We start from the raw sequence: 23,461 nt of genomic DNA on the forward strand, positions 1-23,461 counted from the left end.
AGTGTTTTTGTTACACTTGGTCTTAAAATTAATGCTGTTCTCTGCTTTACCAAGAAGCCCCTGGAAATGAAGCCTTTGATGATTTGTTCAGCCACGTACGAGCTCCCTGGTTCTCATCTCCTGCCTCTACCATGAGGACCATCCTGCCGTAGGGACAAAAATCTTGTGCTCCCACTCCCATGATTTCTACTGCCTGTGGCCCAGGCCAGGGCAGGGTGGGACACGCAGTGCCCTGGCACCCCGCAGGGTGCTCCGCAGGCATGGCTCCTGGCATTCACTCTCTGATGGGAAACACTGCAAGGTGACACCTTTTAAAAAGGGGCCCGTCAAGGACCCAGGCCCTTTCTTTTCCCGATCCAGAGGACTCCCTCCCAGTCCCTACTCGATGCCGGCTTCCAGGGTCCTGGTGGTGGGGGCCCAAGTGAAGGGCAGGGGAAGTAAAAGTTCTGCTCTCCAGCCCTCCCAATCATCTCCCTGCTGGATGTGCTCTGCTCCCTCCAATTAAAGGCAGTCAACTAACAAGACTGCTTGAGCACCAACTCTGTACACCTTTTCCAAAAGCTCCTGGGCTGGTGAGACATATGTGCTAAGGAAAACACCCAGAGAACAAATGGTCTTGGTGAGGACAAAACATTCCCCAGGGACAGGACACATTTGGAAAGCAACAAAAGGACCAGTCTTAGGATCCCAACCCTCAACTCTGGTGGGAATTTGAAAAAGGCCCCCTGTGTGGCCAAGGCCCCATGCCCAGCTTCCCCCCAAACCCCTCCCTGCTCCCAGCCCCAGGCCGCACCTCTGTGGTCAAGTTCATGGTGATTCTTCTCATCCTTCACCGTCAGGTGGGCCTGGCTGCCCAGGGCACCGAGCGCCAGCAGCCCCGAGCTGCTCCCCGTCACCGGGGGTATCCCTGGAGGCTGGAGGCCCGATGGGTGGGGTGGCAACGGGACTGGGCCATGTGTGGCATGGGAGAGGTGCTGTGCCTGGAGCTGCTGTTGCTGCAATGAAGTGGGCGGTGAGCACAGCTGAGCAGGAGAGGGGAGGGAGAAGCAGGCAGGCCGCCTGTGAGGGAGGGGCTCTTGCCATCCTCCGGCGCTTTCACGGGGCAATAGGGGAAAAACTCCCAGAACCTTTGCCCCCAGCTCAGTCCACATGCTCATCTTACTGAAGGAACAGTCTGTTAATGGACCACAATTGCGATACAAGGTTTACGTCTACAAACATTCCACTCCCCAGTGAGGACAGGATTTCTCAACGTGTGTTTCCAAGACGGAGATAAATAATGCACGCATTTAGAAACCACACCGTCATCAAGGGCTCCCTCTCTGTCCAAGGGAATCCAGTTTTATGCTCACTGCACTCACCAGGTTTGCTCAAGCTCAAATGCCTTCAAATGCTAGCAGCCAGCATCTCCCACCCTGAGGCCCTATGCCGGGGAAGAGTCCCCAGTTCTGGGAAACTCCATGCCTGGCTCAGAGCTGGCACAGGCTGTAGCAGAGAAATCCTGAGAGTAAGAAGAGCTGGGACCAGTAGAATGAGAGCTCTAGCATTGACATCACAGTGGAGAATGGACAGAAAGAGTGGAGCCCTGGAACTCCACAGACCAGGGTTCAAATCCAAGCTCTGGCCCTTTGGCTGTGTGACCTTGGGCAGGTTCCTTCCACTTCTTCAAATTTCCTTATCCATAAAAGGGGGAAAGTAGCACCTTCCTGAGGATTACTGTAAGGTAATAGAAGGAAGAGCACCTAGCACAGGTGACTGCTCCTTAAGTGATCATGATGGTAGCTAACACTTACTTGTCACTTACAAAGGGTCCTCACTGTTCTAGAAACTTCACATGCATTAGCTCGGTATTATCATCAATGGTGAAGGCAACGATCCTCCTGTCTCCTCCCCACCCCAAACCAAGGACTCGCCACCCTGGCTCCCAAATATTAACCTTGGGGGCTTTCTCTCCCACCCCACTTCCCACACCCAAGTAACTGGCCCGGGCAGCCAGGCTCTCCCCAGCAGTCAGGGGAGGAGGCCTTCTCTCACTGCTGATACTGTGCCGAGACCCAGGGCCATTGCAGGGTGGGCAACACAGCAGCCACATTTCTTAGGCTCAAGATAATTCTAAAGGGCCTTGACTATGTTAGTATCAGCCTCCTCGCAACCAGCACAAGAGAACTAACATTTACTCAATGCCCAAGAGAATGCAAGAATGCCTGAGCACTTTCCAAATACTTATCTCTAGCTCCTCCAACTCCTGGCAAGGGTGAGATTATGCCCATTTTACAGACGCCTAGGAAGCTGGAGTGGGCAGCCAATAGCTGGCCAAGGCGCAGATCTGTCAACCATGCAACCTCATTGAAAGACTTCCTAAGGAGACCCCCAAAGCAAGAACAGTGGGGGTGGCACAGAGCAAAGGTCTGAAGAACCATAAGGCTTTATTCCTGACTAAGGGGCTTGCCTGTCGATGTGAACCAGCCTTCCAGCAACTGCTAACAGACCATGGGAAAAAGTGAAGGCCCACAGGACACAGTGAAGGCCCACAATTCTGGTTGCAAGTGAGGTTCTAAGAGTCAAGTGTTTGGGGTCAAGGATTAAAGGCCCCGCTCTCCCCTCACTCATCTGCAAACTGCCAGTCTAATCCCATCCCAAAGTGCCACAGCCGCCACTGCACATCTGGCACTGGAGGGCTCTGCTTCTTGGTTCTGGTTGAGAGGCTGGCACCCACGGTCCCAGGACCTCACTCAAGACCATCAGCGGTGACCCTGGGACGTCTGTGGCTAGGTGGATGCTGACGGTGGGCCCTGGTCCCAGCATGAACTGAGCTCAGATCTGCCGCAAGGAGGGCCTGGGGCTGGCACTGTAGGCATCCAATGCAGAAACTCAACCCCTCCCAGCCAAGGAACTCAAGGCTCCTCAAGGGTAGGAACTTCCAACTGAGGCGACCAGCTTTACTTCTTTAAGAAAATGTCATTTCACATCTTATTACAAAAGTAATACATGCTCATTGTTTTTTAAAAAACAAAAGTATAGATTAAAAAGTTCAAAGAAATCACTCTTCAATCTTACTGCCTAGAGGAAGCTACTGTTAATCTGTCTAGATTTTCCTTTATAGAAGTCCACAAATTTATAAATGCATGTCTATCTACACAAATGGGCAGTTATATGTCTTGGGTTTTAATTTAATAGTGTTCTGAACCAGCAGAGAGACCGACTCATCTTTTTAAATGGCTGGGTAGTTTCCCTGCTATGACAGGACCATATCAGCTTCATCTAGACACCCAGTTTCAAAGGAGCCTCCAGCAGTGCTCTTTGGTTTTAGACCAGTTATTATTGCCCTTTTATCCTGCCAGTGGTAACTACTTTGGTAAAAGCCCAGAAAGCAAGGATTGGGGCATTTTACTCACTTTTTAAAGTGTTTAGCCAGTAAGGTATCTTGAGGAGGAGGAGATACAGGGAAAGGGAGAGGAAGGTTTCAAAGACACTAAAGAAATGGCTTGTACTTATCCCTTTACAATCTGGGCACATGGCTAACTCCTTCTATGGCCTGGGGATTCTCAGTTTCTAGAAATTTGTTTCTAGAGAAAAAGCTGATTGAAGATTTGTACCCCATGGAAAGATTCATAGAGAAGTTTCAAACACCCTGATCCTTACCCTTAGTGGGATTGGTCTCCTCTCTCACCCAGCCTTCCAGGCTGAACTCCCTGCCCAGTTCAAACGCTAACCCCTCTGGGAAGCCCTCCTCATCTTCCTGGTATGAAGCAGTTGCTCCTTTCTAAGAGTTCTATCTGCATAGTCTCTGGAGCCAGACAACCAAAGGTGGACTTCTAGCTCTATCCTTTATCAGCTATGAGACTACAAAAGTCCCCTGACCTCTTTCTCTCTCTGAGCCTGTTTCCTCATCTGCAAAATGGGAATTAGAACAGAGCCCATCTTTTAGGGCTGTGTGAGGATCACATGCCTTAACTTCATGTGAAGGCAAAGTAAGTGCTCAACTAACACCAGCAGATAGGGTTATATTTATAGTCCACTCATACTAATTTTTTTCTTAGTTAAGTGATAGTTTGCAACTTATAAAGTCACACCCTGGAAACCACTGAGCTCCAGGAAGACAAAGACTTTGTATTATCCATCCCAGCACCCTGAACAGTGCCTGCTACATTTGGTTCAGGACACATCTGCTGGGTAAATAAGTTAGAATGTTGCAAAAGGACTGCATATATGGAGAGGCTGTGCAATGAGTCAGCAGTGTGGCTCTGCCAAAGGCAACTCTCTGTCCCCCAAAATCTGTGCCTCTTCTCGAAGGCCCACTCATACTAATTTTTTTCATAGTTAAGTGATAGTTGGCAACTTATAAAGTCACACCTTGGAAACCACTGAGCTCCAGGAAGACAAGGACTTTGTATTATCCATCCCAGCACCCTGAACAGTACCTGCTACATTTGGTTCAGGACACATCTGCTGGGTAAATAAGTTAGAATGTTGCAAAAGGACTGCATATATGGAGAGGCTGTGCAATGAGTCAGCAGTGTGGCTCTGCCAAAGGCAACTCTGTCCCCCAAAATCTGTGCCTCTTCTCGAAGGCCCAGGACCAGAGGTGATTCTGACCTGGTAGATGCAGCTAAACAGTTAAGTGTAAGGAGCGCCAATGCGATTCCAGCTTCCCTGAGATCCAAACCAGTGAGCCAGCCTCAAAAACCTAGAACGCGGCAGCAGGACTTTAGAGAGCAATGACTTTCAAAGCTGTGGAGCTTCCCAGACTGAGAGGGCGACTTTTCTGCCTTAGCATGTCAGGCAGGAGTATCTTCTTTGCAACTTCCAGCAAATGTGAAGTTTCTCATCTTCAAGTATGAGAGGAAGAAGTTCCTCCCAAGGTCCCCTTTTGGTGGTTTGAAGACACAGGACTGGCAGGGCGGGCCTGGAAAGCGGGTACCCAAAAGCCAACCGGTCAGGCTTCTCGGGGAGAGAGCAGATGCCAGGGCCTACTGGTAGAGGCTCTGCTAACACCATTCTTGGAAGCAAGAAAAAGTGAAACAAATGTTTTCTCCCTAAAGGGTCAAGGGGATCGGCATGGGGCACTGCCAGCATCAGGCCCTTCCTTGGCTGGCAAGCGGGGCCACAGCCCCCTCAGGCTACATTTCCACTCCCTGAGAAGTCGAGCTCCTTTCTTGTCACCCCTCTGGAAAAGCTGCCCCGTCTGCATCATGTCCCCTGGCTTCAGAGGACGATGTGCTGAGCGACCTCCGAGTGGGAGGGTGGCAGTGTTTCCAAGTGGGGAGCCTTCCCCAAGGTGGAGAAATGAAATCAACGCCACAGCCTGAGGAGGGCCCCAAACCCACCGCTGTGCCACCGCCTGTCTCTAGCTTCCACTATTCCTTCCAGTCCCAGGACTTCTCCATCCATGACATGAAAGGAAATGGACAATTGCCGCTCCTCCAACCCCTAGAGAGGAACCTGCACTCAAGCCCACCCACGAGTGCGCCCTTCTCCCTCCTCCAACATGTTGTGCCTGGACACGGGTGTGCCTGAGACATGTCCTCAGGAGGGTGGGACACACATGCACCCCCTCCTCCACGTGAATGCCAAGCCCCTGGGGCCTGAGCTCAGACGCCTCCGCTTCCAGGGCAGGCCACCAGGGAGGATCCGGCTTGCAGAGGAAGTAAGGTGGTTTATGCACATCACTCTAAGCCTTTGCTAGCTGAGTTAATGGTTTACTTCTCAGGCCCTCCACTGCGTGAAGCTGTGGAAGCATTTCTGGGGTCAAGACCCACTGAGGGCTCCCACCAGGAAACACAGACAGGGCCCTAACTGCCCTTCCCAGAAAGGGAGTGCAGCCCCTGGCCCACACTTGCTCCTTTCTATTTCCCCACAATTCCACAATGAGTTGAGCTTTCATGCTCGACAACAGCTTTTCGTGCTCACAAGACCCTTGCTACCCCCATTTCCGAGTTGAGGAACAGGCTGGGAGGGGCTCAGTGAGTCCACTAAGCCAGGAGCAGCTAGAGGAGGGCCCAAGGTGAGCATCACTCTCCCCCAGCACAGCGGCCTCATGAAAGAAAGTGACGGATCCTAAACACCTTCTCTTTGCCATCCTTCTCCCACATGGGAAAGTCAATCAACTGATGGATCTCGCTCATCACCATCCTGGAGTGAATGTGAGAAGCTTAGGAAGGGGTTCAAAATACCCTTTGCAGTTTGTGACAGGCTGCTGCAGCCCCCCTCCCACCTCTGTTTCAAAAAAAGAAATCAAGTTAACTCCTGCAACTGCCTCAACCACTAAAAATTCCCAAGGGAATACAGACCAACTTATCAGTGCGCAAGTGGAGTGAGAGCCCACTTCCCCACTTCCATTCAAAGACCTTGGAACCCAGCAGAGAGCAAAGTAAAAAGTGGGTTCTGCAAATGGCTGATACATCAGTGTACGGGGTCTTTACTCTGCCAGGGAAGAAGAGAGATTCTTCAAGTCGGTGACCAATGGCCAACATTTCCCTTCTCATGCTCGAGCCTCTTGTCACTGTAGGATCTCCTATAACTTGGATCCCAGAAGGAAGGGTTGCAGCCTAGAGTAACCAGGTCCTGCCAGGCCCTAGCTAGGAGACAATTTTCCAGCCTCTCTTCCCCAGGTGCACACTCCCTGCAGACCAGCAGGGACATGTGGGCCTGGCCAGCAAAGCTGGCTTCCGCTGTGCACCCCTACTTCCCCTCCCCTCACACTCCAACCCAGCCTTGGATGCCGGCTTCTCTCACCAGAAAGGGAGACCCTGGAAATACTCTAATCCAAGTGATAAACACTCCACTAGCTGTACCCAGGCCCATGCCAGGTATAACAAACTGACCATTCTGAGCTAAGCTGAGACACGGCCTCAGAATCCATCAACTCCATGCCCTAGAGAGCCGCAGTCAGTGACTGGAGCAGGTTGCAATACACCACCTGCCCAGCCCTGGCCTTTTCACAAATGGGGAGATGAAAGAAGCCACGTGCCCAAAGCCCTCCTACCTCCCAGGTGCCAGAAGGCTTCTCCTCCCCGAGTGGCCAATCCAACCTCACCACGGGGTAACCACTAGTTGCCAGTAAGAACCTACCCCCCCCCCCCCCCCCCCCGAGTCTACTCCACTGCGCCGCGGGGCCCTGTTCCCTTCAGCCCGGCCCCTGCCATCGTTCTCCCCCTCTCCCTGCAGGCAGCTCACTCACCGGCAAGCCCCTCCGCTCTCCTCCAGGAGGAGGTAAAGAACACCCTGACTAGACCAGCGGCCTCCTTCACTGGATGCAGTCAAGCACAGCTCCCCAGTGCAAGCACGCCTCAGCTGTCCGTGATTCCTGCCTTGTGAGGCTCTGTCAGGCGCGGCGATTAGACGGCTGCCTGCTTAATGACAGGGCGCTGGCTGCATTCACTCAGAGCCTGGGAAGCAATTGCCTTGAAAATGGGGGTCACAGGCCCCACTCGTTGGCTTTAATTGAATTCCAATATCTGCCTCGAGCTGCCTTGACCTAACTTGTAGCTTCCTAAATACTACTTAAAGGAAGCGGAGTTAATCCAAGCAGCGCTTCTTCCCCAATTTTACTCTTTCCTTGAAACGTTAAAAAGATTTTTTTTTTCAAAAGAGGATTCTAACTCCAAAGAGGGAGGAGAGGGGGAGAGGGGAGTCCACTGAAGCCACTGCAGGGAAGGGAGGGCTTGGACTGGAAGCCTTAAGGAGACTCCAGAAAGGGGATGGAGGACAGGAGGAGGGGCAACCCGGAAAGCAGAGCTCGCCCCGCACCCCCTTCTAGCACCGTCAGCAGAACCCTCATCGCCAGAACGCTCGCCCTACGTCTGGTCACTGAGCTGGAGGACGCAGGCCTCGCGGGCGCTCAGCTGAGTGGGGAAGAGCCCTGGGCTGGGATTCAGACCTCAAGCTTTGCAACTGTTCATAAATCGCTTGCTCTCTGGCCTTCTCTGTAAAACCAGGGCATTGGGCAGGAGCAGTTTTTCTCAGTCGGGGTGATCTGTCCCCCAGGGACATCTGGAGACATTTTTGGCTGTCACCAGTGGGAATGAGGGCGGTACCATGGAACACCCTGCGATGTGCAGGACAGTCGACAAAAATTACCCAGCCCAAAATGTCAATAGTGACAAGGTTGAAAATCCTTGGCTAGGTCATCTCTGAAGAGCCTTCAAACCTTAAAATACTACGATTCCCCACCTTGGACGTGAGTTCAAGCTCAATGGCTCAGAAGACTGAACTTGTCCTGCTGTGCCTCTTTCCAGACTCCTCTCTGCCCCTCCCCACAGTAGGTACAGGGGTCTGCTCCAGCACGAGCCCCGGCGGCGTGACCCACGGTACCCCCAAGCATCACTGTCCCAGCATTCCTAGTGGGAGTTGGGAAGGTCCAGAGTGGGGAGCCGGTCCAGTGCCCTCTTTTTCAGGTAAGGACACTGAGGCCTGAGCAAGAGAGGAACCTGCCCAGGGTCACACGGGGAAGAACCGTGACTATGACACCCATCTCCAGGCTTCCGCCCCGGGCTGGAAGGTCATGCCACCGAGCAGGACCTCCCCCTTAAAAGAGTGACGTCATGTAAGAACAGAGGGAGAACAGACACGAGCTAGGATCCCCAAGGACAGGGCGGAAGAGACCCCAGCCAACCAGACCACCATTTCCCAAGCTGACTGACTATGCTCCAGAATGATCTGGAAAATTTCAGGAACAGAGATTCCCAGTCCCACCCCCAGACCTACAGAGAAAAACTCTGGGGCAAGTGCCTGGGGTGCTGTACTATACGGAAGCTCCCTAGGAGACTGACCCGGCTGCTCTGGGGACTGGGAAGCAGAGATCTTGCCCACCCCACTTCATTTTGGGACCTGAAGGTAGACCCTGAGGTAAGAGCCCTGTCCAAAGTCACATTGAAAAATACCTACCCCCCAGGTGGAATATTCCTTAGCCTTGCACCAAAGCAGGAGAAAGATGGTGTCTGAATCCAAGAAATCCACTAAGGAGGCAGGCCAGGCAAGGGCACTAAGAGGGAGAGAGCTTGGCTTCCCCCTTTCCCCTCTCAACAAAGCACTCTCAGCTATTTTTCCCTCTTCCCAGGTAAGATGGGATCTCTAGAAGGTCAAAAAGGCCCTTCTAGGTACCCTGGCTGAAATTCACAAGGGCACGCAATTAACCTCAGCCAGGCAGCGCAGCGCACGGGGCAGCAAGGCGCCAGCCCGAATTCCACAGCACATTTCACATAACAGTACAGCAGAGACGGTTCTGATCCCAGGTGGCCAAAGAAGGGCAGACTTTTGCCACAGGAGGCAGTAGGGCAGACGGGCCCTGGGGGAGGCATGAGGAGGCAGTCAGCTACTCTGGTCAGTCAACCTGGCTGCAAAGGTGATGCCAGGCTCCTGACCCTGGCCAAGGGCGGGGTCACCAAAAGCCCGGGAAGGAGGGGGCTGATGAGTTTTGGAGTCTGCTGGATTTGAGGTAGGCCAATATCTGTCTAATTGGGGTTCTGGGAGGCAGTTGGGGAACCAAATGCGGCAGGAGCCCCAAACGGGTCCAAGTCCGTGAGATGCTTGGGGAAGCCAGGGCTTTGGGGCTGCCTTTCTTTGAGGCCAGCTAAGGTCAGGGTTGATCTCTGGTTATGGTAAATGAGAGGAATAAAAGGGCTATACACACGGTGAGAGGCAGATTGGGGAGTCCACGTACCCCGATGATGGCGTTCAGCTCCGTCATGGTGACCTGCTTGGCGCGCTCCACCGCCTGTGCCACCTGCTGTTGGTGCTGGAAGGAAAAGGGCACGGGTTAGAGGAGGCCCTCTCTCCAGTCAAGAGGGACGGGCACAGGGAGGACCCCTCACCAGCAAACGTGCCCCTCCAGGCCACGGGATATGGGTGATTGGTGACCTGTATTACCATTAAACTTTTTTCAATGAGCATGTTTTACTTTTGAAATCAAAGTTTAATATTTTAAAGTTCTAAAACATGGATGAGCTCCAAAGGATGGCCATTAAGCGACCACCTCCCTCAACCACACAGACAAAATACCTTTCTCCTGTGAATTTGAATACAACCTGGAGAGTAAAAGATACTATTGTATGATTATTAATTTCCTAAGTGAGTTTACGAGATTGAAATCATGGGGGATAGTGTCCTATTCTTAGGAGATGCAGCAAGCGTAGTCAGTAGTGAATTGTCAGATGACTGCACCTTACATTCAACGAGTCCAGGGGACAAAACATATGCATCTATTCAGAAAGAAAGGAAGCAAAACAAAAACAAAAATCATCTAGAAAGAAAGAGAAAAAGTAGAATTTTTTTTTTCTCTAAAAATCCTCCCACAGAGGGAACAAAAGTGTTAAAGTTCAGTGTGTGCCCTATCCCTGGAGGCAGCCCTGCCCCTGGAGGTGGTACCTGCCGTGTCTATTGCCCTGTGTCTATTGCCCTGTCCCCGGGCTCCAAGCTCCAGGACACAGCCATACCCCATTCTCAGGTGAATGCAAGCATTGATCGCTGTTGGTCTCAGAGGCCCAGGACAGGAGGAAGGGGCTGGGTCGGGGGTGGAAACAAGCATCCTGACGCCCAGGTTAGAGGGCATGAGGCCTGGACCGGAACAAGGCCCCCCGAGGTCTGCCCTGCACCGAGGAACCTCCTCGGAGATGCTTCCCTTGAATCGCCCACTAAGCCCAGCCACCGCGCCAAGTGAGGGTCCCTTGGGAAGTGTGCTCAAAAGGCGATGTGATGAACCAGTCACACCTCTGGTGAGGACACTCTGCCTAAGGCTGGGGTCCCCTTTGGGTACTGGTTCCGCCTCACCGGGGGTGTCTACATCACTGAGTGGCCAGCCTTCCTTGCTTTCATAAGTTTCCAGGTAGGGGAATTTGGGACATGGGGAAGAAGAGGCCAGACATGCTGGTTTGGATGGGACACGGGGGCCCAGTGGTTACCCACTGCCCAGACACCTGCCAGGACCCTCCTCTCCAGCCTCAGGTGGGGGGGTGGCAGAGAACCATTTCTACCAGAACATCATTGGTGCCTCTGATAGGACCCCCTACCCCGGAACCCACTGCAGAGGGCTCCATCAATCCCCAGGTCATCAACTTTGGTCACTTCTGCTGACAAAGTTTGAATGGACAGGGTGCTGGGCCCAAGGCGAGACCTGGGGAGCCACTGGGCTGATCTGGGAAGAGGAGGAGGAGGCCATAAAAGAAGGTCTTACCTCTTGTGACAGGAAAGGCATGATCTGTGCTAAAATTGTGTTCAGTCTCTTGGCAATCTCTGTCTGCAAAGGAAAAGGGACCACATGACGCTCAGGCAAATAAATCAAGTTACTAAAATGTCCCCAGCAAGTGGAAGTGCAAACTTCTCCCAAAACCACAGGCCCTAATGACCAGCCATCCCTTCCACCCTCTGTCCACCTCTTGTCAGGAGGCCCTCCTTAAATCCACAGCATGAAGAAATCTCTTCCGATTCCCCTGCCTACATTTCGGGGAGTTTCAATTTCCTATCAGAGGTGGTCTATAATGTTTGGTTCGGAATATAGTCTTCATCTTCCGGACGGAAGTTCTGAAAACAAAGTAAAGTAAAACCAAGACGACCCCCCCAAATCCCAGCAAAACCCATCACAAGAGTGCATGGCAGCATGGCGAGGGAGGCGGCTCCAGGGCAGCAGTGAGACAGACTCCAGGCTCCCAGGCAAATCAGGAGGTGGTGGTGGAGCTCCTGGGTGGCATGTGCCAAAGGGCTCCCTGGGGCCAGGCTCACATGCAGTGATAGTGGCTTAACGGTCTCTTCACCCACACTACTCTCTCCAGCCTGAAATCCTACCATTTCTTAGGGCAAAGTATTCCCTTCTCTAGGTTAACTCATTAGCTCCCTAACCACCCGCAGTGATTATCTTAGAAAGGCAGATCAACTCTTTCGCCCCACCCCTAACTCCCCAGGAAAGACCATCAACTCTTCTCCACCAGTGTCCTGGGTGAGCCCCAGGCTGGTCACCAGAGTTCAGATCCTGAGTGATGCTAAATGGCTAACTGCGTCCAGACAGGGAGGCCTACAAGCACTGACGGCTGACTCTCAAAACAGCTTTTCACTTCTCATTCTGAGTCCTGAGCTGCCAGGACTGGGGTCCCAGAGCTGACTTCAGATCTTTCATTAGCACATAGCAAACTTGGAGAGCCAGAACCAGGACAACCACCTTTAAATATCTGGGATCATTTGCATGTCCAATGTGACTGGATGAGAAATCTAGTGCGTGGAAAGTGAAGAAACGATGCTGTCTAAGGTCCCTGGGGGGATTCAGATTCCTGAGGCTGCATCCCCCACCCCGTAAGGACACTCTAATTCGTGAAGAGAGAGCTGTTGTTCACCAAAGAAACCTGCTGGACTTTTGCAGCCCCAACTCCCGGGGCTGCCGGTTCCAGTGGGCAGGGCGCCCCAACATGGAGGCTTCCCAGGACATCAGGGCTCCTGGGTGAGGACTGGGGACCCCTGCTGTTAGTCTCTGCTTGGAACAGACCCGGGGTTTTTGGGCAGGTTCCACTTGAGGTGGAACAAGTCTTTGTTGTAAAGACTGTCCCCAGGCAACAGACCATTTTTGGCCAGAGAACTCTTTGTGGGGAAGCTGTCCTGGGCGTTGTAGGATTTTTTAGCAGATGCCAGAAGCATCACCTATCAGGACAACCAAAGATTTCTCTAGATACTGCCAAATGTCTCCAGGGGGAAAAATCCCTCCTCCCTGTATCAGCACTACTGCCATTTATCATGGCTTTAGGTACTAACCTGACCCGTGCTTTTTTCTTATTTTCCAACTTTTAAATCATTAAGCTGCCTCAAGTATTTTTGGAAGGAAGCAAGCTATATATGCATTAACACATAAATGTCTGTCATTCATACTATAAGGAACCTGAGAAGATTATGAAGTAATCACTATACAAATGATTAATATAGTTAAGTGGGGAAGAGTTCTATTTGAAAACAGGGTCAGCTCTCCCTTGTTTTCCTCCTCCAAATCACCCGATGGTGGGGAAGGAGGATGGAATGTCAAAAGTGAGGGCTGTATACAATGGTTCATCTGGAAACCGACAGCTAATGTGGATCTCAAGCCCAGACAGACAGAGAGCAAGGCCTTCACTCATTCGGCAAATGTCTACGGGGCATTTGTTATGAGCCAAGCATTAAGGATACAAAGATATGATAAAAACAAAAACCAAACAAAAATAAACCAAATAAACCAGACTTGTTGCTTAGGAAGCTCACTGGTCCTGGCCCTCCCGTTTCAAATGGCCAGCGCAGCAATGCCCGCCACAGGGGAGGGCTCGATAAATGTTTTGGCCCAACGATATTACAACCCCCTGCATTTATTTTTCAGTTGTGTTGCACGGCCCCCCGGCAGGGGATCTGGGCCTGCCCCAGTGTGAGCAGCCTCTGCGGGAGGGGCCAGGGAGGACAGAGCCTTGACACGTAATTGGGAGGGGGGCAGGCAGCGGCAGAGCTCTCACCAACAGGGTGTAACAGCACGGGCCAGCCAGACCACAGCGAGCCACTGGGTGACTCTCTGGCTGCTGTCCCCTCCCACAGCCAGGAAGGCAGGGGGGTGGGCTATGAAGCTCCCCCCCGCCAGCTCTCCCAGGGGATAAAAGTGTCCCTAGCTGTGGCCTACTTTCTCTGGCAAGCAGGTCAAGGGTCAAGGTCTTAGCAGTTGAAGTAAAAATTTTTCAGTGACTGACCTTCCCCTTTCCCACCGCCTTCAGCAAATAGCATTGTGGGAGGCCGTGGCCACAGGCTTCCCACAGGCGGCATCTTCCAGCAGGCGCTGGTGCACAGCCCAGCATCCTCCAGTTCTGGGAAGGGACCTGCGGGGATTTCGTGGAGCCGCGCCCAGCTCAGGGCCTGGCATGCCGGCCACCGTGTGATCACGGCCAGCTTGCTCAGTCTCACCCCTCCACCGCAGGGCAGCAGCTCCCGATGCGCTCACCCGCACCGCAACGCGACAAACCACGACAAACTGGCATCCAGACAACACAGGGACGCGGAACCCTCCCCAGGCCTGGGGTGTCAGCACCAGGCAGTCTTCCCTGGGGCCCAAAGGCTAGTCAGGACTGCCCCGGGCCAGGGGCGGCGCAACGCAGGTTTTACAAGTGGAGAACTTTTTTGAGGGTGGCGAGTGGAGGAGAAGCTCCTGAAAATGGAAAGTTGGCCAGACCGAACCACTCCTAACAACAACGAGAACGGCTAACAGGCACCAGCACCCCAGCTGCCAAAAGCATTTTGCACGTGTGGACCCACAGTAAGCCCCTAAGGAAGGCATGGATTAAAATTCCCATGTTTTCAGATGGAGAAACTGATGCTCAACACTTAAACAACTTCACTATTCAACGTCCTCCCTTTTCCTAACCCAGAAGCCAAATTTCGACATTTTTGAGAGAGCTTAGAGAAATACTTTTGAAAGAAAAACTACTGGCAGGGTTAATAATTGACAGCATTTCCTATTAGAACAGCTGTTGAAACAGCCTTTAATCCACCTCAAGCAAGCTCTAAACATCAGTTCCAAAAAAGAGAGAAAAAATGAAAAACCAAGACGCACGACTTCAACCATCGGGACAGGTCACAGTGCATGAGCTGGAACCAGATCACATGGGCCAACATTCCTTTGGGCGATTCAGCACAATGTGCTATCAATCAGGCAGCCTTGGTCTGAGACCCACTGCCCTCCCAACGTCTTGGTTCTGCAAAGCTGCCACGAAAGGAAAGGCGACGGATGCAAGCCCGAGGGGCGGGAGGACGGCTTCCTGGGGAAAGCACTTAGGAACAAGGTGTTCGGGGAGGCTGGGGCCGCCTTTGAAAGCTTCTTTTCAAGTTGCTTCAAAGAAGGCGGCTTTGCTGTGGAAGAACATTGTTCCTCGGGAGGAACTAATCTACGAGCCACAGACGGCAGGACAAGTTCAGGGAGACGGGCACAGAGGGCCTGCGAAATTCAGAATCTGTGCTACCAACTGGGCGCTGGGAGCAACATCTGCCCTGCATCTCTGTCGAGATTGTTAGAGAAATAAATAGCAGAAAACAAGGTAGTGGGGGGCACGAGTAATTTCCTAAAGAGCAATCTGTTCAATGCACTTTAGTGGCTCCCATTTGCATGATCATTAAAGCAGGACCTCAAAGCATTTTGCTGTAAACTGAGGTACTCGTGCATTCTGAAAGTAGATTTCTCTAAAAAACTCGCTATCTGCCATTACTTCAGAACATCCTTTGCCTTTGGCCCATGACACTGAGTCAGGGAGATGAAACCAGTTCCTGAGCCTCCCCCGGGGCAACCTCTCACTCCTGGGTCCTCGGCACCCAGCCAGTCCTTTGCCTTTATTTTTTTATTTAGCTGAGGGTTGGCAGCCACTTCCAGGAGACAGTCTCCCAGCTATTTAGCTTTAACTGCCTGGTCATCTGTACCTCAGAGAATGCACGCTTCATTTAAACCTCAGCCAAATAAAACCAAGAAGAGGGAGGAACCAGTCACCTGAAAGAGCAGGCGACCCTCCTAAGCTATCAAGAAATGGCCCAGCTTCTACTCCCAACTTGGCTGCTACCTCACTCTGTGGCTTTGGGCAAATCACTCCCTTTCTCTGAGCTTCAATTTTGTCATGTGCAAAACAAGAGGCCATCCAGTTAACTTTTAAGATCTAGGAGCCATAATTTAGCTTTAGAATGCTACACAACCCTGAATTGTTCTGTGGCATATCATTTCCTCCATAAAGTTCAGTAAAACATAACTTCACTTGAGTTTAAAGGACAAGTAGAAGAGAGCCAAGCCACCTCAAGATGTGGATGGAGACTGGCCAGGGTAGGGGGCTACACTGGATGGAGAGCTGGGCTGGGGCTCCTCCCTAAGAACAATCTCCACAGCATGAACCACTTGTTCATCTGCAAGAGTGTGGCTCTGTCACAGAGCCTCCCGGCAAGGGCAGGGATGTCAGCTCTGTGTCAAGCATCTACTGTCCAGATTCTGTGATTTACAAGCGAAGACTGATTAGTGAGCCTGACACAGTTTGGCAAGGATTCTTCGAGACATTTCTTTTAGGGGGAAGCAATTGCAATTCCACGTGTTAAGAGAGATGAGGGGCTGTCTAATGCTAGTAACACTTCTAAAACATGGATTTCTTCCTCGGAGAATCAGGGCAGTGTCACGGCAAGAACACCGTCAGGGCGCACCTGCTGGTGGATATGTGTGAGAAAAATGAGATGAGGAAAAAGACACCCGCCTATTCTGATACGTGACTTATATTCCAGAGCCACGCGGAAACGATGGGCTTTCATCCCAGCTCTGTGTGTAGCATGCTACGTGACCTTGGCATACACAAGTCTTGGTTTCTGGGCCTCAGGTTATTCCTTTAGAAATGTGTACTGGGGATGGGATCTCAGGCAGCCCTGGGGTTCTTGAATTTTAATCAGGTTTTACTTGGCTCTGTCTGACTCCTGGGGTGTTCAAAGTGAGTTGCTTCATCTTGAGTTAAAATCACAAGGCCACAGGGAGGAATTGGGGGTGGGGGGTTGTGTAGAAGAGGCAGAGGCTCCAGCCACAACGTTCCCAGCAGCCTCGTGCCACAGTCACCCAGCAACCAACAATTGGAAGATTAGGAACAACGAGTCCTGGGCGTTTTAATTTAGAATATCCTGTTGCACTTCCTAGGCAATCCTAAATTGATAGGCCCTCAGTGACTCAACTACAAAATGACATTCCTTGCCAGGCACTTTCTCCTGGTCGAGCTTGGAGAATACTGAAACAAAGGAAGCAGGTGCTTTATTTCAGAGGAAGGGAGATCTGCAGACCTCCAACAAAAGCTGGGGTGGGGTTCTCAGGCCCCATTCCATGCCCTCCATGGGCTCAGGGGGAAAGCAGCACCATAGGTAAGCAGGGGGGGTGAACAAATGATCCACTTAGCAGCCGTGGGAGATAATGACCCCTGCTACTCTTGGGGCTGGTGAAGGTTTGCATCACAGATTACTCAGTGATGGGTGAGCCTCCTTAAAGGCCCTTTTAGCACTGACATATTGATCAAATTATATATAACTACAATGCCATTAAATATTTATTCCTTCCGAGGAAGCCTGCTGAATTCTTCATGCTGGGGGGTGGGACAAGAAGGGCCCAGCCCTCAGCATGACCCTGAGCATCCACCCCCCGGGGGAGGGAGGGGGCTGCAGGCCTGCCTGGCCTGGGGGAGGGACATGGGCACGGGTCCCTGTGGCCTTCACGCGAGGGGACGGAGGATGGTGAGGACACAGGGCAGTGGACAAATGGAAGGCGAGGAGTCTACGGGTTCTGGGGTGGGTCACCATTCTTCTACGCATGACCCTGAAGGAATTCCGCCTTCCCTTTCTCTGACCACCAGAAATCTCAGACATTTTCTTCCAAGAGTCCATGCTGTAAGGGAACTTGGAAGCAGTGAGGCTGCGCGAGGAAGCTGGGGGGAGGGGGGGGCAGGATGAAGCAGACGGGCTTCTGACCCTGGAGTGAGGTGGCCACGTGGAGTCAAGAGACCTGCACTACTTAGGCAAGAAAAAGAAATAAAAGGCATCCAAATTGAAAAGGAGGAGGTAAAACTTTTCTATTTGCAGATAACATGATCCTATATGTAGAAAGTCCTGAAAAATGTACACTGATGCCTCTAGAACTGATAAACAAGTTCAGTAAAGTAGTGGGATATAAGATCAACATGTAAAAATCAGCAGTGTTTCTGTACAATAACAAGCAATCTGAGAAGGGAAATCAAGAAAAAATCCCATCTATCAAATATCTAGGAATAAGCTAAGGATGAAAGGACTTACAGACAGAAAACTGCACAATACTGCTAAAGGAAATCAAAGAAGACTTAAATAATTGGAAGAATATTCCATGTTCATGGAATGGAAAACTAAATATCATTAAGATGCCTATCCAACCCAAATTGATTTACAGATTGAATCCAATCCCAATAAAATTTTCAATAGCATTTTTTTACTGAACTGGAAAAGCCAATAATCAAATTTATTTGGAAGGGTAAGGGATCCTGAATAGCCAAAAACATCTTGAAAAAGAAAAATGAAATTGGAGGCATCACACTACCTGACTTTAAAGTATACTAAAAAGCTACAGTGGTTAAAACTGCATGGTATTGGCACAAGGATAGACATACTGACCAAAGGAATCAAATTAGGAATTCAGATACAGACCTGTGAATATATGGCCGACTGATATTCAACAAGGCCACCAAGCCCACTCAACTGGGGCAGAATGGCCTCTTCAACAAATAGTGCTTAGAGAACTAGATATCCATATCCAAAAGAAGGAAAGGATCACTATCACATGCCCTATACAAAAATTAATTCAAGATGGATTAAAGACCTAAATTTAAGAGCCAAGACCCTTAAGCTCCTAGAGATAATGTAGGGAAGCATCTACAAGATCTTTTAGTAGGAAATGGTTTCATTAACTATACACCCAAAGCACGAGCAACGAAAAGAAAAAAAGACAAATGAGATCTCCTCAAAATTAAAAATTCTGCCCTTCAAAGTAGTTTGTCAAGAAAGTAAAAAGGCAGCCTACTCAGTGGGAGAAAATATTTGGGAACCATGTATCTGATAAGGGACTAATATCCCAGCATATATAAGGAAATCTTATATCTCAAAAATAAAAAGACTAACAACCCATTTAAAAAATTGGCAAGACATTTGAATAGATTTTTCCAAAGAGGAAATACAAATGGCTAAAAGGCACATAAAAAGATACTCAGCATCACTAGCTGGTAGTGAAATGCAAATCCAAACTACAACAAGGTATCATCTTATACCCATTAGACTGGCTGCTATTTAAAAAACAAACAGAGAAAACTACAAAAGTGTTGGAGAGGATGTAGATTAGGAATACTCATCTCCTTCTGGTGGGAATGTAGAATGGTGCAGCCATTGTGGAGGACAGTTTGACGGTTCCTCAGGAAGCTAAGTATAGAACTGCCATATGATCTGGCAATTCCACTACTAGGTATATATCCAGAAGAACTGAAGGCAGGGACACAAACAGATATATGAATATCAATGTTCGTTGCAGCATGTTCCACAACTGCCAAAAGCTGGAGGCAACCCAAGTGTCCATCAATGGATGAATGGATAAACAAAACGGGGGATATACATATGATAGACTATTACTCAGCTGTAAGAAGGAATGAAGTATTGAAACACAAGACAACGTGGATGAATCTTGAAGAACTTATGTTGAGTGAACTAAGCCAGTCCCTAAAGGACAAATATTGTATGATCTTGCTGATATGAACTAAGGATATTGAGCACACTCACAGAGGAAGAGTCTGGACAGATAGGTTACCAAGAGATAGAAAGGGAATAGAGAGTGGTGAGCTGATGCGCAATCTGTGCAGAATCTACGATAAGGTGGATGGGGGTGGCTGGGCAGTTGATGGGGGAGTGATGATAGTGCAGCGTTGTGAATGGGTTGACAGTGCTGGAGTGTGAATGTGCGTCTGAGTGTGAGCAAGGCTGGGGGAATGGACTGGGTTATCCACAGTGCAAGTAGGGCTGGAGGAAGGAAGAGGTAAACTCTGGGGAGGTTGAGGACTGAGGTTGAGAATACAATTGTGGGAGTGTTCTTTTAGGAACAATGGGAGGGGAGGGTGTCACTGGTGCAGGGTGTACGTAGTGGGGGGATATGTGGGAAAGGGTGCGCCTTGGGCATGCCTCTATGGAATATGAATGTGTTCACGTGGTCATACGGTATTATCTTAGTGGGCCAAGACCCACACAATAACCAACAAAATATTTAATTCCCATCCTGGGGAGTACAGCTACCTTCTCAAATAAAGTGGCAAGAATCATAGGCAGTGCCTAATAAGAGAAAACAGACCAATATGCCAAGCTCTCAATATTAATATTTATACTTATGACTCTTATTCATGTAAAATTGAAACTTAGACTAATATATCTATTGCTGAAGAGTTACCTCCTGAAAACCTCCTTATTACTCAAATGTGGGCACTTCCTAAGCCAAACTCAGCAAATAAACTCACTAACTTACCCCCCACCCTGGTCCCGGCATGGGACATGACTCCTGGATATTAGCCTCCCTGGCACCGAGGGATTAATACCAACCCTAACCAGTGATGCATTTGGAAAAAGACCTTGACCAAAAGGGGGAAACATTAAATACAAAAGAGTTTCTAGGTCTAAGAGACTTCAAAGTGAGTCAGGAGGTCATTCCAGAATTTACACTTTTGCATGTCTCAGGCAGATTTCACTAACTGCCACAGAAAACAAAGCCTCAAACAGCAATGCTCCTGAGGGCTCTAGAGACATCCGGACATTATAGGCAAGGCATATAACCCCATGAAATCAGCACCCTGTTGGTGGCCCTACCCTGAAATATATGATAACCCATTTTCCCATGTATAATTTCCCTACAAATGACTCTTCTACCCCTTTTATTTGAACCTATAATTAACACTATAACTGTTAAAAGATACGCTCCAGAGACTTAAATCTTCAGTTTGTCCAATGCTGGTTGAGCCCTGAATTTCAGCAGAGCTGTGGCCAACACCTACTCTCCAATTCATTGGACTTGCCTAGGACAACTAACTAAATAATAATAATAGAATCCCCATCCCCACAAAATAAAGAGTAACTATAACGGTAAGCAAAACAGTTTCTTCCACCTGCCCCATAAGATCTAAGCCCCCTCTCAATCTGAAGCAGAATGGGCATCACGATCCCCAAAACCCTAAGACTGACAAATGAACAAACATAAGAGGGCAATGCAACCACAGACCAAAGTAGATTTATTATTGAAGTAACAGAAGAACTTGTAATAAAGTTCTGATATAAAGATAGTGGTTACCAGAGGTTCTGAGGGGAGGGGGAGGAAAGAACTGGGAGAACATGGGGCATTTTTACAGCATTGGAATTGTCAAAACCTATAAAACTGTATGGTGCAAAGTGTAAACCATAATGTAAACTACAGATCTGGGCTAGCAGCAATGCTTCAATATCTGTTTATTAAATGTAACAAAGATACCATCCTAATGTAAGATGTTATTATGGGGAAAATGTGAGAGGGGACAGGGGGAGGTGAGGTATATGGGAATCCCCTACATTTTCTATGTAACTTTCTGTAATCTAATACTTTTTTTTAAAAAAATTAAGTTTATTTTATAAAAAATAAGAAGAAACTTGCATTCCAGCCCCAGGTCTGTCTTGCACTTAGACCTCAGTTTCTGTGGCAGGAAGGGGGCCGAGCTGGAGTAAGTAAAATGCACATTATCTCTCAAAACTGAAGTTGGTTCTGTGTGTGGGTGAGCTCCCTGTCCTCAGAGCATTCAGTGATGACTCAACAGGGCCATGGGAGAAGACACAACTCCCCAGGAGGCAAGTGGCCTAAATGACAGCCCAAGTCCCTTTTCGGTTTTAAGTCTCTAAGACTTTCATTTCTCAAACTCTCAGTTTCTATCTACCAGGCTTCCTGTTAACAAGATCCAATAATCTTTAAATATTTGTTCTCTTTAATTTCTCGATTCCCAAACACATTAAAATCTGTTCGCCTCCCACCCCCACTGTGGGGGACGGCCCTCAAAGAGCTTTCTTGTATAGACAGAACAGGGAGAGCATTTTCAGATTACACCTTCCCCCAACACTGCCCATTCATTCCAGGAGCCACCCCCATCCCTCCCTCCCTGCCTCTCTCTCTCCCTTCCCTCGGATAACCTCTTCTCCCCTCCCCCATCTTCCCTGCCAACTCCCATCAGGAGGAAAAATTCTCCATTCATCCCTGTGGGGTTGCTATGGTAACCCCCAGACACCTAATCCCCCTTGGAACATTATGCAAATCTCCTCCCCTTGTCCCTCAACAGGCTGTAAAAGTCATATTTTGTGTGCAGAGGCAGCTCACTAAATTTTTGGGGTCCTCCATAAGATCAGTGCTACAAACGAAAACACGGGCTCTGACTTTTTAAGGACAGGGTAACACAGGTGGCAGGAAAAGAAAATGAGGTGGGACGTGGGGCAAGGGGGAAAAACGGAACAGGCAGGGACAGAGCCCATTCTATCTACCCCACCATGGAGTTGACAACCAAAAAGCATGCGCCTTCCAGTGGCCTGGGACCTCCAGGCTAAATTTAAGGGTCCCTGCTGCCTCTCTTCCCAGACGAGGGCTGCAGGAGTGATGGCATTTGCATTAAGACTTGCATAGGGCACAGAAATCAAGATCAGTTATTTAGAAACATATATGATTTGCTCCCTCTCAAAACGACCTCCTAAACCATCCCCCAACTCCACACGAAGTCACAGGAGGTGAGGGCTCAAAGAGCCCCAAGGAATTCAACCCCTCATTTTACAGATAAGGAAATGAGGGCCAGAAAGGGCAAAGCGCTGTCACAGAGCAAGCCAGTGGCATAACTGAGTACCCCACCCCCCCACCCCGCCCGCTCCACAGTCAGTATTCTGGCCCCTACACTAAGGGTTCTCAACCCGGGGCCATTTGGTCCCTCAGGGGACACCTGGCACGCCTGGAGACAGTTTTGCTTGTCACAGCCAGGGCAGTGCTGCTGATGCACAGGGCGTAGAAACCGGGGATGCTGCTAAACATCCTACAATGCACAGGGGCAGGCCCTCACAGCAAAGAATTACTCAGCCCAAAACGTCAATACACCAAGGGGGAGAAACCCTGACAGCACAGGGCTGAGGCTGGAGTCCTCCTGAATTCTAAGGGCTCTGCCGGGGGGCTTCCCAGCACTGGAACCAAGCCCTGAATACAGCTGGGCCTGGGAGCGGGTATATGGGAAGACCAGAACTGTGAAGCCTGTGATGAAAAGACCATTCATTTCTGGTTCAAAACCACTCCTGTCCACTTTTAAACCATGAGCAAGTCATATAAGCTCCTCAAACCTCAGTGTTCCTTTCTGTTTAGTGGGCTTTATGGTGCCTACACTGCAGAACTGGTATGCAGAGAAAATAATTTACTTATGACAATACCAAGGACCTTGTCCTTACTCTTTGGGGTCCTGACAACCTTTGGGACGCTGTCCCGTCGTGAGAATACCTTGCTGAGATCTTTCTACACGCCAGGTACTGTACGAAGCAGTGAATATGCCTCATCGCATATAATCTTCGTCACACTCCCTGTAACTGCACTGTCTGATATATGAAGCCACTAGCCACGTGTGGCTATTTAAGTTTAATTAAAATTAAATTTAAAACTCAGCTCCTCAGTCACGATGGCCACATTTTCATATGCTCAGTGGTCACACGTGGCTGGTGGCTACCGTATTGGGCAGCACGGATATACAGTATTTCCATTATTGCTGAAAGTTCAATCAGGCAGCTCTGCTCTAGCAGGTTACGTATTATCCCCATTAGAGATGAGGCAACTGACGTTCACGGAGGTCAGATAACCTGCCAGAGTCACACAGCCCGTTAGTACTGATCCCAAAGCCTGTATCTTAGCCATCAGGTCATACCACCTCCCAGCTCCTGGGGTTGTGGA

General features: G+C 49.8%; 1 protein-coding gene across 17 annotated transcripts in view; it reads right to left on the reverse strand.

Annotated features, from left to right (window-relative positions):
• Window positions 1-23,461, reverse strand: part of TLE3 (TLE family member 3, transcriptional corepressor) — a 52,358-nt gene that overhangs the window by 15,915 nt on the left and 12,982 nt on the right. For 4 of the 17 annotated variants that reach the window (XM_071214262.1, XM_071214260.1, XM_071214261.1 and 1 more), the window contains exons 5-7: window positions 11,171-11,233; window positions 9,632-9,736; window positions 789-995 (exon numbers count right to left, since the gene is read on the reverse strand). In XM_071214262.1, the coding sequence (XP_071070363.1) occupies window positions 789-995; window positions 9,632-9,736; window positions 11,171-11,233 (375 nt within the window). Of the gene's footprint in view, window positions 1-788; window positions 1,023-9,631; window positions 9,737-11,170; window positions 11,234-23,461 lie in introns of all 17 variants that reach the window. The other 13 variants (XM_071214266.1, XM_071214264.1, XM_071214265.1 and 10 more) reach the window with 4 other exon arrangements.

The sequence above is a fragment of the Dasypus novemcinctus genome, chromosome 3, assembly GCF_030445035.2.
Source record: "Dasypus novemcinctus isolate mDasNov1 chromosome 3, mDasNov1.1.hap2, whole genome shotgun sequence".
NCBI lineage: Eukaryota > Metazoa > Chordata > Mammalia > Cingulata > Dasypodidae > Dasypus > Dasypus novemcinctus.